This window comes from Elaeis guineensis, chromosome 5, assembly GCF_000442705.2.
Source record: "Elaeis guineensis isolate ETL-2024a chromosome 5, EG11, whole genome shotgun sequence".
Lineage (NCBI taxonomy): Eukaryota > Viridiplantae > Streptophyta > Magnoliopsida > Arecales > Arecaceae > Elaeis > Elaeis guineensis.
Genome location: NC_025997.2, coordinates 127,777,048 through 127,795,858, shown reverse-complemented (window position 1 = coordinate 127,795,858; position 18,811 = coordinate 127,777,048). Strand labels below are relative to the sequence as shown.

General features: G+C 37.0%; 1 protein-coding gene across 4 annotated transcripts; it reads left to right on the top strand.

Moving 5' to 3' along the window:
• The first annotated feature begins 500 nt into the window (after positions 1 to 500).
• Positions 501 to 6,353, top strand: LOC105045811 (interactor of constitutive active ROPs 3). 4 transcript variants are annotated; one of them, XM_029264796.2, is made up of 5 exons: positions 501 to 668; positions 1,633 to 1,689; positions 2,851 to 3,034; positions 4,287 to 5,947; positions 6,071 to 6,353. In XM_029264796.2, coding segments are annotated over exons 2-5 (1,866 nt in total). In that variant the 5' UTR covers positions 501 to 668; positions 1,633 to 1,669; the 3' UTR covers positions 6,072 to 6,353. The 4 variants fall into 4 exon arrangements, with proteins under 4 accessions (XP_029120629.1, XP_073114595.1, XP_010922517.1 ...); XM_010924215.3 differs by having other exon boundaries at positions 502 to 668; positions 2,854 to 3,034; positions 4,284 to 5,947; XM_010924214.4 differs by having other exon boundaries at positions 502 to 668; positions 4,284 to 5,947.
• Positions 6,354 to 18,811: the final 12,458 nt, after the last annotated feature.

Sequence of the window (18,811 nt, the reverse complement as noted above, 5' to 3'; positions counted from 1 at the left end):
TTAGACCCTGTCAGTTACCCATCCCGGGTCCTGTGGGCCCCATTTTTGCTTCCAGACCGCACTACGGTGATCATTTCCGATGCCCGTCCGATTTGGCACGAGATGATTGGTAGAGTCTAAAGAGTCAACCCATTCATTAAAAGCCGCGTCATCTCAAAATGGAATGGCGACAGTTGAATTGCGGCATAAAGATTACAAAGGGAGAAAGCAGCGGTGGGAAACAACAGCTGCCGTTTGGATTGCATGATCGAATACTTTATTAGCTTATTATTGTTTCATAATTTTATCCGGAAGCAAAGCAACGTTACAATTTTTTTGACAAAATCGAATCTCCACACGTTTCTCCATCCAAGCCCCAGTCGATTCCCACTCCTTTCATCCGTTTCCCATCCCTGTTCTTCCCATGTCCTACCCGATTCTCGTATGCTTTCCCAGAGACGTTTCCCATTAGTGAGACAAGCCCTAGTGTCTGACATAAACGTAGTGTCCATCGTTTTTCACACTCGTCTCTTTCTCTGTGCTCCGGAAACGAAGACCGGGAGGAGAGGAGGCCTGTGGAGCTGCGAGACAGGAAGCAAAGGAGAAGGAAGAGCAAGAAGACTACCAAGAAAGCCAAAGAAAGAGGGAAATAAGAAGCCTTTCACAAACTCCTCCAAGGATCCGTTAATGTGAGTGTCGTCACCTCTTTTTTCCACTTCTCCTCGTTATTTCTCTGTTTCAAAACCATCTTTCCTCTGTTCATGGGGATTTACCATTCTCTTCATCTTCATCCCAAAATGTGCTCCGAAACAAGAGAAATGAGGGAAGATAACTGTTTCAAAAAGATAGGGACAGGGACAGAGGTTCTCTTCTCTCTGTTTTTTTTTCCTTTCTGAAGTTTTTTTTTTTAATATATAAAAAATAAACATTTCTTTCAGCAGGCTTTCTGGGGATCACCAATCGAAAAAAGTGCCGAAAAACTGAAAAGAAATACGAAGCGATGGTTGTCGTCATGATGAGTTCTTATGATCTTGTCTGATTGTCTTATCGAGTTCTTTTTGTTCCCATTTGCTCTTTCTCTGCTTATCTTAAAGCCACAGACTTCTCTCAGACTAAAGATCTTGGTATATAGTTTTTATTTGTTTTTTTTTTCCTTTCCTGGGTAGCCAAGGAGGAACGGTTCATAAAAGAAGTTACCTTTTGTAGTCTGTTTTCATATTTATAAGTGAACAAATAACATTATCTTGTTTTTCCTTTGAGAGCTTGTTGAGTAGAGGTAAAGGGACATGGATTCCTTTCTCCAAGTTTACGTTTGGTGGTTGTAGTGCTGTGATACGTTGTAGGATCAGGGTATGAGTACTGGACCAGGGTTAAAGTAAGAAAAAAGGAACTGCATTTTTTTTCATATGAACTTTGATATTTTTTTTCCTCGTATTTCAGCATATTGAAATGGTGAACGAAAACTAAAATAAATAATTTTACTTACTTTAAGAACGATATATTTGGATCTCATTTGGTGACCCATGGTTCATTTATTTGCCATTTTAAGATACATCGCACCATACTGCCGCCCCACACCCCCCCTTCTCTCTCTCTCTCTCTCTCTGTTTCTGCCTGAGGTCTGTCTTTGTTGTTTTGCTTTTTGCTTTGCAGAGCTGGCTTGTGGGAACAATAGAAAAAAGTCAAAAACATGCAGACAGCCAGAACAAGGTCTGATCCTAACTTGGACTCTAGTTTTTCAAAATTAATCTTTTTTGTCTTTCAATAATTTACATTAAGTGTGGGCAATGAGAATCCCAATAATAATTATTGCTTTGTCAATCATGGATGAGAAAAAAGGGTTCCCATTCCTCGTTTTTAGTTCTTTTTGCTCGCTGTAGACAATATAGATTTGAAACTGTCAGCATGTGGGTTGTGCTTAATATTCGGCTTCTTTCTTTTGTCTGGTTTTGAGCTTGGGAGCATGGCCCATGCATTCGAAACCACATCTTCTTTTCTTGCTGCTTTTATTTTTCGGAGAAACTCTGCTTTAAACCATGGCCCCTTTGCCTTTTCTTGTTTCTTGGATTCCGCTAATCTTCTTTTGTTTGATTCTATCATCCCTTTTTGTTCTTCTGCTTTCCTTGAAGCTGCGGGTCCTTTTCATCAAAGTGTTTTTTCCCCTCCTAATTTAATGTAAACCCGATGACCTTTGAAATCTCATCCATTTAATTCTTTTACTTTGGGTTTCTGATCGGGTTTAACCTCTTTTTATCGTTTTTAGTTATTTTGAGCATAAAAATGTGAATTATGGTGAGCAAGTGCTGTGCTAATGGGTTTAGCAGTAGCCTTGAGTTTGGAATATTCATAAACACATTACCTCCTTTTTTTCTCATCAATTTGGCAGCCTGCCAACCTGTAGCAGGCTTGAATAGGTTTCAATTTTCGTAGATTGTGTGAATTGCATTATTATGATGAGTTTTCAGCTTATTTCTTGCTGACAATTGGACATTGGGAAAAGAAATATTATTTTTGTCCTGTAGATTAGAATTTGTAGGCACAAGTGGTGTGACCTGTTCCAGTTGCTGGCTAATATAATATACGTTATTTGGTTGCCGCCCTTAATTACAAATTTTGTCTGCCGTACACATAATTTGCTGCAGTAATTTATAGCAAGCCAAGCTATTTATAGCTCCATTTCTCAAAAATGTTTATGGAAAAAACAGATGAGATAATTGTTTTTTTGTTATTTTATAACTTCATCTAGAAGTTAGAATCCTTGCACTTGAGTATTTCTCTGCAGCATTTTTCATGAATCTTCTATCTAGTTCATTTTTATTCAATGTAGATGATCAATGTTGTCTGCTGATATTTTCCTTTCTCATCTTGAAGCAGGAGTGGATCTTCAGAAGGTCCTCAGAGGACATATCCAGCCACCCCTAGATCGAATCGTCTGCCCAAGGCAGCTGGATCTGAGCCTGACTCTGCTTCTCCACTATGTCCACCAACAAAGACTTTAACTGATAGAAGTCCTAAGGTTATTGAGCGTCGATCACCTAGAACCCCTGTACCTGAGGTACATATTACATTCATTAAAATTGCCTGATTCTTTATATGAGCAGTTTCAGAGCTTTGATATCTGACAGATCTACCATATTTAGATTCTTCTTAACGTAGAATCTTTTTTCCTTGTTCTCACATGAAAGTTAAGTTACAAAAATAAGGAACACAAGAAAATGATCCAGATTTGTTGACCAAAACCTCAATTGCATTTTGGTTGTTATAAGTAAATTAGCTTACATCACTGCTCTAATAAATAATACTTTGTAGAAATTAGTGATCGTTTACTGTAGATAAGTAAGATGTATTTGTGAACTCCTTGAATCTGGCCAGAACTCAGAGATTTTTGTTTTGAGCATTATGAAGATTTAAATGCTATATGTTAATGAGTATCTTGGGCAACATGTATCATGTCTACATACACATGTGTATATACGTATGCATACATACATATACAAACATATGTACATCTTACATGTTATGCCTGGCTATCATGGCCCAAGCTTTATCCAAACTACCCATGTCCAGATATATGATAAATTGGTCTGGGACTGTGTTATGTAGACTCAATCTGACCCATGGCTGAAGGATTTGCAGTCTATTGCTGTTGTGAACATATAACAGTTGCAACCAGAAATCATGAAGTAACAGATGTTACTAGCCGCTATAAAGCAAAATTCTTTTTTTTTTTTTAAAAAAAAAACCTCTGAGCAAGAATGACCACCTGATCTTTAAAGCAGCTTAAAGGTAGTACATATAAGTTTCTGTATCAAATAAATGCTTGCTAAGTAGATAACATGAACAAAATTATAATATCAAATAACGGTCGCTATCAGTAACAGCTGTCATTGCCGCTATATATTGCGACTATAACTCATAATGCATCAGATGATGAATGATGTCAGGTATCTATAAGCTGTTAAATGTTTCAGCATGAGATGGAGGATAGCAGAAATCATTGCAATGGTTGGTATTTAATGACATGGATTTTGGTCATGCTGGTTGCTGGACCTGGCTTAAATATCAGTGATCCGAAACTCTTGATTTGCTTCAGCAATCCTGGTTTATTCTTGAATCATCTTTGCGAAGCAAATATTTAATTAACATTGCGGTCATACTGTCCTAAGAAAAAAAGGAAGAGAGAGAAATTATTTACATCCCCTTCTTACTTAGATAAACAATACCATGATCTTGTATGTGCTTGCTGTCTTTATGTTACAAAAGATATTGGAGGTTATTGATCTACATCGACCTCTTGTGCCCAGAAGAAACGTCCAAACAGGACGGCTGAGTTGGAATTTCAACTCGTCCAGCTCCAAGAAGATTTAAAGAAGACAAAGGATCAGCTCAACTCATCAGAGTCATCAAAGAAGCGAGCAATACAGGAAGCTGAAGAGGCCAAGAAGCAGCTCTTTGTCATGTCTGCAAAACTTGAAGATTCTCAACGCCAGCTTGTAGAGCTATCTGATGCAGAAGAGGCTAGGTTCCAAGAACTTCGCAAAATCTCTCAGGAACGGGATCGTGCATGGCAATCTGAACTTGAAGCCCTCCAGAAACAGCACTCTGTTGACTCAGCAGCTTTGGCCTCATCCATGAATGAGATACAGAGGCTGAAGCTGCAGTTTGAAATGGTCCTCAAATCTGAGGCTGCCCAAGCCAGGCAATCTGAAGCAGAAAATTCTGAGCTCCAGGCTTTGAAACAAGATATGGAGGAGGCCATATCCATCATTGCAAACCTAAAAGTTCATCTTAGAGATAGTGAAAAGGCAGAAGCTGATGCAAAAGCAACAGTTGTCGAGACAAAACAGCAATTGGAAACAGCTAGAATGACCATAGAGAATCTCCTTACTGGTGGGTCCAAATTCATGGATTCTTTCAGCTTAGTGGCTTCTGAACTAGAGGAGTCTAGAGCTCGCGTGAATTCGCTTGAAGAAGTTGTGAAAAAATTACAGGAAGGTCACTTTCAGGAAGGTCACTTTCATGCTTGTAGCCAATCTTTGGTGCATCATGATGGTGATTGCTATAGTCCACAGAAAATCAGGTGCAACCCCTTGGCATCGGAAACGGAACAGTTGAGATCAGCACTTGAGGCAGCTGAGATGAAATACCAGGAAGAACAGATACAAAGGATAGTGCAGACACAACATGTTTATGAATTGATGGAGCAAATGAAGATGGACACTAGAGTGAGAGAAACCGAATTAGAATCAGCATTGAACAATTCAAAATCAGACATTATTTTATTGAAGGCTATTCTATATGACAAGGAAGCTGAACTTCGAAGGTTATCGGATATGAACAAGAAGCTGCATGAGGAGTTACAAAAGGGAAGAACGAACCAAATGGAATCTGAATTGGGCCTAAAGCTAAAACAATCGATTGCCGACATCACGGATTTGAAGGCAGATCTAATGGATAAGGAGACAGCCCTTCAGAGCATTTCAGAGGAGAATGAACAGCTGAAATCTGAGATGATGAAGAGAGAAATGGATTGCCATAAAGCTTATGAAGCAGCAATAGCTGAGGTTGAGTTGGCCAGATCTGCAGAGAAGCAGGCATTGACAAGGCTCGGACTTGTTACCGAGGAGGCAGATAAAAATAGCAGGACGGCCGCAAGGATGGCTGAGCAGTTGGATGCAGCGCAAGCAATGAAATCAGAAATGGAAGCTGAGCTAAGGAGGCTGAAGGTGCAAGCAGAGCAGTGGCGGAAGGCGGCCGAAGCTGCCATGGCTGTGCTTACAGCTAGCAACAATGGAAGGTTGTTGGATGGGACAGGCTCTTTAGATTTTGAGTGCAATTCTGTTGATGAGAAGTTGATGAGCTCACCATTTTCTGATGACGTGGATGATGATGAATCTCCAAGGAAGAAGAACAACAATATGCTAAGGAGAATCAGTGGATTGTGGAAGAAGGGCCAGAAGTTATCTTAGTAAGCATCTCTAGTTTGTATCTCATCTTTGTTTATTATTTCTTTCTCCATCATTCTTCCGTTGATCCAAATCTGTTTGTCTTTGAGACAATGATCTTTTGCTTTCATTTTTACTGTGTCCAGAGCTGAGAGTTTTCCATTGGGGAAGCCATGCAAAGGAAATGGGCAACACATCTAGAGAAAGGTGATAGGTACAACTTTAGCTTGCTCTCTTTCTCTGCTCAAATGCAAACCTTGCTGTTTTACCTGCCAGTATTCCAGACACTCTGATTGTATAAAGAATTCCCAATTTTCCTTGGAATATATAATTTTTGCCAAGTGAACTTTTAGGTCCTCGATTTGCTCAAAAAACAAAGGGACACTTCATTGCATTGTGAGAATCTGACACTATAGTCAGAAGATTTCATTTTTGTGTGTGATTAGCTTTGCTCTTTGCTTGCCTTACCACATTTTCGTTCATTAGCCTTGTCATAGGAAGAATAAGAATGCTCTTACGCTCCCATTGGTCGATTGCAAAATGACCATTAGGAGTAGAAGTGTCAATGGTTGAATAGATGGATCAACAACCAATGAGACCAATCCAAACAGCTTTGTTTTAACTCTAGACTAGAAGCAGCAGTCACAACGCACGAGTTTGGCGTTGCCGAATAACTTCGGTCAATCAGCCGCCCGGCGTCTGAGACGCGTACCATTGGTTAACTTGAAGGCGTTTACGTGTGGTTGATGTACCATTGGTTAACTTGAAGGCGTTTCCGTGTGGTTGATGCGCGCATGACGAGTTTTAAGCTTTTAGCAGCACCGCTTCAGTAGGGTAAAACGCTACAGAGAGTTGATGGTGAATGATTTTAATCTATATCTTCATATAAATACAAAACGATTTTGCGTTCAAATATTTGCTACATTATATCTATGTAAAAGTTTAATTGAAGTACCCGTGGTGATTAGCCTTTGCTATAAAAGAACTTACTCAGATACATTGAACCTAGTACACAACAAGATGATCCATCTTCAGATAAATAGAACTCCTCTTAGAATTACGTACGTGTGTTAGAATTAATCCATCACTTTGTGGGTTCTTTAGGGAACGGTTAGCATGGTCTAAACATGTTTCAAGTGTGGCTAAATGATTGAGGTTTGAATTTTCATTAGTAGTGTACTTGTTTGATTCATTAATCTTGGGAAGTAAGGCAACAAAAGATTGGCGCACTGTTTCATGAAGCCTAAGAGTCCTCGAAATTTTGTGCTTGGCCTCCATAAGATTTGGGGTGTCTTCAAAGGCATAAAGAAGAGCGAATATGGAGGCAATTAGATCTTGCCATCAATAATCAAGAAGTTTTTTGCCACAAAAAAGTGGTCTCGTGTAAAAAGAATATTACATGACAAGGCATGGTAAAAGTAGCCAAGGATGGACCTATAAAGAGTGGTAGGTATTCAACAATCAGCGAAGATGGTGTTTGGAACTGGAATCAAATCCAATCGGGTCCCTTGAGTTCAAAAATTTGTATACTTCTCCTCTTGGAACCGAGATACAACAAATGGTTGATTGTGAGGAGTCCATGTAATTTAAACCATAGGTGCACTTCGAAAAGGACAAAAGTTCTCATGTACAAGAAACTTGGATGCTTCTATATGGTTAACAGTTTGTTAGGCTTATTTGAATGGAACGGAGGCTTTTAGAAAGAAAATAAAAAGAAGGCTTCTAGAAAGCATTCTCGCAAAATATCATTTTCTTATTGAGCTAGTTAGACCTTTTGGTCTATTCTTATTGTTATTATTTTTTCTTATTATTTTTTTTCAAAAAATAAAGTTTATCGAAAGTATAACAAAAGACCAAATAATAATGCACATAGTTGATACATCATGTGGTAGGCAGCGAGCATAATACACTTGAAAAGATTCTTAGGGAGTGTTTGGTTGGGGGGAGTGGGGTCTGAAATTGGAATCGGAATGAGTGACTTTCATTCCAACCGTTTGGTTGAGAGGAGTTTCATTCTGATTTCGATTCCGGAGTGGAATGAGAATGGCTCAATCTATATAGAACTCAATCTTTATTCTTGTTTATGGATTTAATTTTTCATTCTAATTTCGATTCCGATTTCGATAACGTTTGGGAGGATTTGGTCATTACAATTTCGATTCCGATTATCATTCCTATTCTGATTCCGGTTGCGAACCAAATATCTTCCTAAAATTTTTGTATTTAGCCAAGCATAGGCCGCACCTAGCCTCAGCGTCGTCATGTTGGAAACTTTTCTCCTCGGGCAATCAAAGTAGAATTGTTCTTTGAACTATTAGTAAATATTTATAACTGATTGTAAGTCTTCAAAAATTTAGAATTTGTGTTAGGATCTGAAATTTGTTTGGATGTAGGATTGACGAGAACTAAGCGCATGAAGCAAGCAAAATAAGTTGCATGCTATAATCTTCTTTGTGTGGAACAAAATTCTAGCATTAACACTCACGGTGTCCGCTAGAATGGATTATGTGATAAATTACATCCTTAATAATTGATTGGATATTTAGAACGTTTATTTTACAACTTCTAAGGAACATTGTTGCAGCAATCATAGTTCTAAGTTAATAAGACTTGCTTGAATCCTTAAACTAGCTTAAATTATAATTTCTCAAATCCAAAAATAACACTGTGTACCCAGTCAAAGATTTAACTTATTTTTTATAATAACTGAATTAAATTTCTCTCTTGAAAGGTTTACTTGTTATGGATTTTGGATTTTACTTGTTATGTGCTGGTTCAAGAAAACATGGTTGTTTTGCCCCTCATAATTAAGATTCTTTTTTTTGAAAAATGGGTTGTTAAGAAATTCCTAATATGTTTCCTCACCATAAACGTGAGTTGATATTGGTATCTCCACCAATCATATCCAAAAAACGTTTTCATGTGGTTAGATGTGTGCTGATGCGCCCAATGGTGGAGGCAGTTTCTCAAGGAGAAAAAAAAGGTTACATTTTCATAAGCAAAATGTTCTGGAAGATTTTTCATGACACAATGCTAAAACATATCCATTTTATGTGGCATGTTCAATAAATGGTTGTATCTAGAATTTAAACTGTCTCAAATCATGTGAAGGATATAGAGAAATGAAGCTGCATGAATGACTGGCAACAAGCAATTCTCCATCTTCTTTCTCTGTTTCTTTCGATATTTTCTTTCTTTTTTTTTTTTTTCAGATTTCAATAATTGATCTATAAAGATTTGAAATAATATGTAGTTGGCATGTGTCAAATTCTTTAAAAGAACGCCATCTCATCACATTAAATGATCAATCTAATTATCCAAGTTTATTTATTTTAATTTAGAGCGACTCATTTGTTAGCTATTATTGTTGGCCCCCTCAGCCAAAATTCTGGCTTTGCCACCGGAATGCACCCACTTGGAACCTCTAATTTCCTTTCCTGGAGGAAGTTGAAGCAAATCCAAAGTGTTATTTTGTTCAAGAGCATATATTCTTCTTGCATGGCATCACATCAATTTCGTGAGGTGGCTTCTTGATATGAAGATGGAATACGAATAAGATCTAACATGGTAAACAAAGATCTGTCATAATCTGCATGGTACTTGGGAGGCATGGGAATCTGTGACGAACTGCGTCATGGTATTTTGGAGGAGTTTTACCTTAGGAGAAGCTTCATTTGTTTCACTAGCAAGCACAGACATGGTACCTTGGAGGTGATTGTGATCGACGGTAGGATAAAAGATTTCTAGTTGGTTCACACTTGCAACTTCAGGAGCACAATTAGAACTAGAGTTCGATGAGGTCCGAACAGAAATTGAGGTAATCATCATCGTTATGGGAGATTCAAGAAGGGAATTTTCAGAGGATGATTTGTTTCTCAAGATATTGTACATGTCTTGAGATTTGCAAGCGATGAGCAATCGCTTACAATTATCATCAACGAGTTGTCCAATAGAAATAAGACTGGCCGCAAGATTCAGAACATAAAAGAACTTCAGATAAGTGAATGGAATATGCAGTGAATAGAGAGAGAGAAATAGAGCCAACCCACAAATATTGAGAACATCCCCATCACCAATAATAATATTTCTACTACCATAATAATGCTTGTTATGATCAAGAAGATCACTATTACTTGTCATATGATGAGTTGCCCCTGAATCTAAGAACCAAGATGCCTTAGAAAGGGATTTACCTGAAGGTCCAGCTGCTGCCAATGCTGGAACAATCTCTTGGAACACTTCAAGTGATAGATGAGATGGAGAGCTTGTACTAGAATTTGTACAACACCTTCCATTGGAGTTCTAGCAGACGTAGATGAGGTAGTGGTAGTTATTCCAAGATATGCCTTGCTAGTGGCCCCTCCATTTCAAGGTGTCTTGAGAAGTATTATTTCCTTGCAATGGTTCCAAGTAGGCTTTTTCTTGCATTGCGAAGATATATATTCAATCTCGAAAAATTTTTTGTGCACCGCGGGTGGTGTAGAACCACGCACACCGCCTGATTGGTTCACACAGGGGCCGAGGGAATATATTTTTTTTCCGCACGCCATACCCCTACTCCGTGCATGAGCTAATCACCGTGGGCGGTGCACATATTCTACACCACCGGCAGTGCACAAAGAATTTCTCATTCAATCTTGTAGCAATTGTGTTAAGAAAAAATACGAGAAACCAATAATAACCAGCACCAATAATAAAAATAAATCAAATCGCATAAAAAAACACCAAAAGTTTTATGTGAAAAATTCAGAAACGGAAAAAATCACGGGCCAAGTCAGAGAGAAAAATTTTCACTATAATTAGTGAGATACACAATTCTTCTGAAAACTTCAGAGATCACATAGATCACAGATCATCAAATCCACAACAAACAGCAACCTCGAAAATTTCACAATTCAAAGTCAAATAAAAATCTAAGTTAGAGAGTATCCGACAACAATCAAACTGTTGGATGTAGAGGATCATATGCAGGAAATATGTCTGCAAATTTTCGAGCTAATTAGAGTTGAATCACCATTCTGATTGGAGACAAAAGATTACAGCCAAAAAAAAATTTTTTTTCCCTCGGGCGGTGGCGTTCGGGTCGCGTGCATGTGTATCAGTGATTGAGAGAGAGAGCGAGAGAGCAAAAGAGAGGGCGCTCTCAAATCTCACATGGCCAATTAAATATTGGGCCCCACATGGGCAGAACCCAACAAATTGTAACGTTGGACTAAGCTCATGTCCCTTCTCAACTTTGTGTGGCCTGTAAGCAAAGCTGTAGCAGGTTTGGGTAGTGATGAAGGCTTTTGAAGACCTGTTTCCTTGGCTATTAGATCAGGAATGACTTAAACATGGGCAGAATTTTCTCTGTGAAACAAGAAGGCTCTAACGTAATCAAATTCTGGTCAAAGCATCATCAAGAATTGTATTAATCTAGTACGGTTGCAGCATTCATTAACCATGGAAGTTGCTTCAGCTAGATAATTTGTTTCCATCATTGTCATTTTGCTCCACAAGGACGGCAAGCTAGCATAAAATTCTTGAATGGTTTGTTCTCTTTGGATTGTCTCGCTGAAATATTTTCTTCAGAAAGTCCCACATCTCCTTTGCGGGAGAGAGTTAGGTTAGATTAATTGCAATCATAATTGGATTGATAGAATTGAACATCCATGTGATAATTTACCCTTAAACTTCTAGGTAAAACAGCTATGCTATCATACTCTTTTATTATTTTTTAATAAAAATATGGAAGGAGAATTCTCTTTTTGATGGATTAAGAATCGGTTGGTTTTTGTTTTTTCTTGAAATCCTTCCTTTCCGGCAACAAGCAGTGGGTGGCGGTGGTGGTGGCGGCAATGGCGATAAAAAAAGAGGAGGAGAGTGGAGGTCATAGAGAAAAAGGTAGATAATGAAGAGAGAGAGAGGAGGGCATCATAGAGATAGATAGAAACTTGTTTGGCCGAGCTAAAGGGAGGGAGAGGAGTTGGAGGTGGTTGGAGAATTGGAGGAGAGGGCTTCAGATTGGTGGGGATGGTAGAGCTGACGCTACCGCATATGAAGTGGTAGTACAGGACTGGCATAATAGTGGTGTTGGCGAGAAAGGTGTGCACAGCCACCATGACGAACATGATGAGCCTCTTTGATATTGCAGCCCACCACTTATGCCCTTGCAACCTTCCTCCTCCTCCTTTTATCTTACTTATAATCTGGTGTTGTCCTCTTCCTGTTTGGATCTCACCCACAATCCAAATCCACTCTCTTCCCCCTTCGATTCAGGTCTCATGTGTGACCCCAATGCCACCATCCATGTTCTCCTCTTTGGATCCCGCCTACGACCACCACCACCCTCTTTTTGCTTCTTAGATCTCACCTGTGACCTCGACATCGACCTCCTCCTCTCCCCTCTTAGGTGCATCTCCGTCGCCACTTATTATCTCTACCAAAATATCGAGGAAAATGGGAAGGATAAATTTTCAAAAAACCCTTAAACTTTGAATTACTTACTTAATTGTCATTGTTTTCAATTTCAAAATATCCTTTAAGTTGAAAGTACTTGCCACACTAGCAACGCACATAATCAGATACAACTGATTGCTGATGGGTAAATCAATACCATTCATGTTGAATTCGATAGTCAAAGAAAAATAAATGGTAAAAGGACTTAAAAGCCTTTTAGAGTATGATAGCAAAAGCCTAGATAAAATAGGATAAAATCTTTTGTTTTATTAAAGATATAATTAGTTTTTTACATAACTATTCTAGAAATATTCATTCTCAATCAAATATAAATTAATTTAGAATATATCATTTTTCTAAGGATAATTAAATAATAAAAAATCACCTCTTCGGATATCAGCTTCCTAAGTAAAAACATTTTGATAAATTTTTTTTCACGTAAAAAAAATTTCCTCACGAACTAAACAAATGCTTCAAAAATAGATCTCATCACAAAAAGCCGGCCCCTCCAATGATCAGCCTCCACCAGGCAAGAAGCAAAGATAGAGATTTTCTAGAACCACACCAAGTACCTAACCATGTAGAGTTTTAGGGTGGGCATGCACAACGAAAGCATAATGGATTTCAAAATTTAAATTAAGAAATCTTAAATATAAAATTCTTAAACCAGTATTTTTTTGATGATTAACAATTATATATAATATAAATTTAAAATTAAATTTAAGCTATAGAAGAATACCTGCAGCACTTAATCCAAATTCCGGCAGAACCTCCATCAGGCACCCAATTGTTTGCCATCCAACGGTGATCCACACAGGACTATGATCAGGACACCAACTCTTTGAGATGATTTTTTCTTCAAAATTCTTACTCTGAGAATTTTCTTAGACACCAGGACCTCAAGACCCTCTTTCTCTTCTCTTAGCCTTCCTATCCCTACCTTTCTTCTCTTCTCGTCTTCTTTAATTCTCTTCTTAGACTTTTGTCCTAAAATCGGACTTGTCCTTACTATTTTTAGACTTATTCTAACAAGAGAAGGAAGGGACTAATTAGACAATAGGGAGAGAATGTTAGAAAGAAAGAAAGAATTGAAAATCTGAATGAATCCAATCCCCCGGCGCACCCCCTTAAATACTTAGCGATGGGTTGCCTTCGAAAATTATTCGCGCCCCTTCCACACGCCATGTCGCATCCATCAGAAAATCTCATGCCTCCTGATGAATTCTCATACCCATCTGAAAGATTTTGATATATGGCAATCATCAAAAAAAAATTCAAGAGATGCTTCACGCAGAAGGACTCTTCGGAATATTTTTCTCGATGATTCTTCGATGCGTCGCATAGCTTCCCATGACATAATTTTTCTCCACCACCCATTAGCACAATATTATCCATCCAATAGCCAAAAATGAAGGCACTAACATCAGAATGGCATAAAAAAAATCTCAGATTAAGAAGTGGCGTGACAAATGGGTTAGCGTCCTTCACGAGTTGGACTCTTGGTCAGGCGCATGGATCAGACTCACAGGATTTCTAACTTCGACAAATTTTCACGTTTAAACCAGAAAGAATTTTAACTTCAAAAAAAATTTTTATGCTCAAAATTAAGTTAAAAATTATCTAAAAATTTATTTCATCATGAAACATTGGATAAGCTCGAGGATGAGGCATCCCATCTTATGGGACATAAAAGCTATTTTCTGCGCACAAAAACTGCACCCACGCACAAGAAAAATTCTTGACTTGTGGAGACTTAGTTTCTTGGCTCCAAATTTTTGGTACATAGAGCTAAGCACTGATCTAACTCAAACTCAAAATTGATTTGAATTAATTTGGCCTTAATTAGCCTAATTTGAAATCAATTTCGAACCCAATTTGAAACAGGGAGCTAGTTTTTGCAACATGTGCTAGTATGTCAATTTTGCAAATATAATCTAATCCAATTAGACTTCTCATCAATTTTTTTTGTATATGACCCATTGAATTCCACATCTAACCAGCAATAGATTTGAGTACAAGTCGATTTGATTTGATTAGAATTTAATCTAACCGATCTAGATCCAATTGAACTAACTTGATTTCAATAATTAGAACTCTTTCTAATTGACGATTGAATTAAATTCTTTAATTCGATCAAATCCACAAGACAAGATTGACATCTAACAATTTATCATGTCTATCTAAAATATATAAAATTTTAGTAGAAATATCAAAAATATTCTTCAGTGAAACGTTACCATGCAATTTGATCCTGTGATCTTCCTGCACCCCGAATGTGACTCCGAATATAGAATGATATCAAATCTAATATCATACTCATATTTCTCTCAATCTTATATGATGATTCAATTAATAAAATATTAAAAATTTTTTAAAATTTTATTTTGCTTTTGATCAAAGACTTCCTAAATCATCAATCGATCAAAACAAGTAGGATGCAATCTCCTCTTACCAGGAGTGATCGATTCCATGTTGACCTACTCACAATCTCCATACACATTCTATCATATCCAGAACATCCCGTATATGACTAACTCATGAATGAGTATCAACCAAAAAAATATGAATTCATATATACAAAATTCTATAGTCGTCTCAGGTCAAAGGATTATGTACATAACTCCCACTATAAGAAAACATCTTTTGACGAGTAAGTAAATTCCATAAGATGTTTCTTAAGTCGGATCAATTTAGTGAACTCATTCTCTAATGAGCACCCACTTCCTTGTATTAGTGTCTCACACAAGTGGCATATGAGATCAGCCACCCTCTCCATCGAGCATACATAGGAAGTACTAGTCTATCCAGAACATTGATCCTCTTCTCAATGCTCCTATAATTAGGAATATTCTAAATGAGAGTTTTTAAGATTTTAGGTCTCATAGGTATGATCTCATTATAACCTTAAACCCATTATCCTGATTTATGGAGTTCATCATAATCATTACAAAAGTAAGATGCAGCATATGATGAAAAATATTTTTTATAATTTAAAGAGTCAATACATGAGTCTGGAAGATTACAAGAAAAATTTATCAAAATATAAATTTCGATTGACCTGTAGGGCATATTCCTTTCAATCTCTCACTTGCACTAAAGCCAATCATCCTTATATTTTATCTCCATACAATCGAGATGGCGATCGAACCACTGCTGTGGTAGAGCCTTAGTGAATGGGTCTGCTATGTTATTCTTTGTTCTACTCATTCAATGACAATATCTTATCTTTTGATTATTTCACGAACGAGATGGAAGCATCTTAGAATGTGCTTGGATTTATGATGAGATTTTAGTTCCTTTGCTTGAGCAACTGCTCCAGTATTATCACAGTAAAGTAGTACCGGATTCTTAATCTCAGGAACGACATCCAATTCAGTGATGAACTTCTTCATCCAGACAGCTTCTTTGGTGGCTTTACTTGCAACTATATATTCTGCCTCAGTGGTTGAGTCAGCTACAGTCTGCTGCTTGAAACTTTTTCAACTAACAGCTCCACCATTAAGAGTAAAGACATATCCTGAAGTGGACTTGCTATCATCAGGGTCTGATTGAAAACTAGTGTCAGAATAACCTTCTAGTTTTAGATCAGATTTTTCATATACCAAAAAAATATCTTAAGTCCTTCTCAGGTACTTAAGAATATTTTTCACTGCTTTCCAATGATCCTCTCCTGGATCAGTCTGAAATCTACTAACTATGCCTAAAGCATAGGCAACATCAAGCCTAGTACATAGCATAGTATACATGATCGACCCTACTGCCGAAGCATGGAGAATAGAACTCATTCTATTTTTCTCTTCCGATGTTTTAGGAGACATCTTTTTAAAGAGATGTATGCCTTGACTCATGGATAAGTAGCCTCTTTTACTCCCATCTATGCTAAACCTCTTTAGCACTAAGTCTATATACTTGGATTGGGACAAGCCTAACATCCTCTTAGATCTATCCTTATAGATCTTTATACCTAGTATATAGGATGCTTCACCCAAATCCTTCATAGAGAACTTACTTGATAGCCATGTCTTGATCGATTGTAATATTGAGATATCATTCCCAATAAGAAGTATGTCATCTACATATAAAATTAAGAAGACAATGGCACTCTCACTAGTCTTCTTGTATACACAAGGTTTATCCATATTTTTGATAAAATCAAATTCTTTGACTGTAACATCAAATTGGATGTTCCAACTCCTCGAGGCCTGTTTTAATCCATAAATAGATTTCTTAAGCTTGCATACCTGATTTACTCTCTCTTTTGAGATAAATCCTTCTGGCTGAGATATGTAAACTTTCTCAAGTAACCATTAAGGAAGACAATCTTCACATCCATTTGTCAAATCTCATAATCATGGTATACTGCTATTGCAAGCATAATCTATATAGATTTAAGCATCGTAACAGGTGAAAATATTTCATCATAATCAATAACTTATTTTTGCCTGAAACCTTTAGCTACCAATCTAGCTTTATAGGTTTCAACTTGGCTATCTGCTCCAATCTTTTTCTTATAGACCCATTTGCATCCAATAAGGATCACACCCTCTAATGCATCAACCAAAGTCCATACTTGGTTGGAGTACATGGAGTCTATTTTTGATTTCACAGCCTCTAGCCATTTGTTTGAGTCCCTACTCATGATGACTCCGTATAGGTTAAAGGTTCATCATTTTCAATGATGTGAGTTTCATTATTCTCAATAATGAACCCATATCTTATTGGTATATTTCGTACTCTATCCGACCTTCAGAGAGGAGGTATATTTTATGGTTGTACTTCATTAATGGATATTTTTGGTTGAAGATCATCTTGTGCTTGCATTTGTAGGTCTTGAACTTCTCCAAGTTTAATTTTCTTCCCACTGCCTCTTTCTAGAATAAACTCTTTTTTCATAAAAGTGGCATATTTACTGACAAACACCTTATGTTTAGTAGGATGGTAAAAGAGGTATCCTATACTCTCTTTAGGATAGCCTACAAACAAGTATTTATCTGTCCTAGCACTCAGCTTATGTCCAAAATTTTTTTTGACATAAGCTGAACAGCCCCATATTTTAAGATACCTAAGATTAGACTTCTTTCCTCTCCATTCTCATATAGAGTGCTTGGTACATATTTTGAAGATACTTTGTTCAGAATATAGACAGCAGTTTCTAGGACATGTCCCCAAAAAAAAATAGGCAAATCTGTAAGGCACATCATAGACCGCACCATATCTAATAAAGTACGATTCTTCCTTTCTACTACACTATTTAGCTGTGGTATATAGGGAGGGGTCCATTCTAAGAGAATTTTATTTTCTTTAAGATGATCTAGAAACTCATTTGATAAGTATTTTCCTCCTCGATCAGATCGAAAGATTTTAATATCTTTTTTAATTTATTTCTCGACCATAATTTGATATTCTTTAAATTTATCAAAGACTTCAGATTTGTATTTCATAAGATACACATATCCAAATCTAAATAAATCATCAGTGAATGTTATAAAATAAGAGTGTCCTCCTCTGACTTTTGTTGTTATAGGACCACATACATCAGTATATATAAGTCCTAATAACTCACTTGTCCTTTCTCCATGTCCACTAAATGGAGTCTTAATCATTTTTTTCATAAGATAAGATTCACAAGTACCTAATGATTCATAATCATAAGGATCAAAGAACTCTTCTTTGTACAACTTGCTAATCCTTGTCTCACTTATATAACCAAGTCGATAATGCTAAAGTAAAGTATTATTTAATTCTTCTCTCTTTCATTTTTTACTTTCATTAATATAAAAAATATTGTCATTAGATAGAATCAGAAGATCATTATTAATAATGCCATGATAAAAAATTTTATTAGAAAAAAAATTAAGCAACTATTACTCTTTCCATTTATTTCAAAATCTTGTTGCAATAGCAACGATACAAAAATAATATTTCTAATGATCTTATGTATATAATAACAGTTTTCTAGCTCTAAGATCTTTTCAAAAGGTAACTTTAACATATATATCCCCACAGCCTCTGCTTGGATGGACTCTTCTCCAGCACTGTAGAGCTCGAAATCACCCTTCTTCAGCATTCTAATATTCTGCAGCCCCTGCAATGATTTGTACTTATGAGAATCGCAGGCGGTATCCAATACCTAAGAGTCTGAATTGAAAGAACTTAATGACAAAATTGTATGTATCTCATACATACCTTTTAGTGTGTCGTTTGCACCAGCCTTTACAGTTGCAAGATATAACTTGTAATTTCTTTTTCAGTATCCTGTCTTGCCGTAGTGAAAGCAGGTACCCTATCCTGAGACTTTCTTCTCCTTCTTCATCTTGCCATCCTTAGGATTCAGTGCTTTCTTTGAACCCATAAAATCTGACTGCTTCTTAGAGATTTTACCCACAAGAAGAAGTTGAGCTTTTTCTTTCTTTATATGGCTCTCAGCTGTCTTAAGCATATTCAACAGC

Bases quoted from the DNA above. Each gene is read 5' to 3' on its own strand.
- LOC105045811 (XM_010924214.4), top strand. From the start codon at position 1,670: ATGCAGACAGCCAGAACAAG. The intron at 1,690-2,850 runs GTCTGATCCTAA...CTCATCTTGAAG, and splicing joins ATGCAGACAGCCAGAACAAG to CAGGAGTGGATCTTCAGAAG. The intron at 3,035-4,283 runs GTACATATTACA...TCTTGTGCCCAG, and splicing joins CTAGAACCCCTGTACCTGAG to AAGAAACGTCCAAACAGGAC.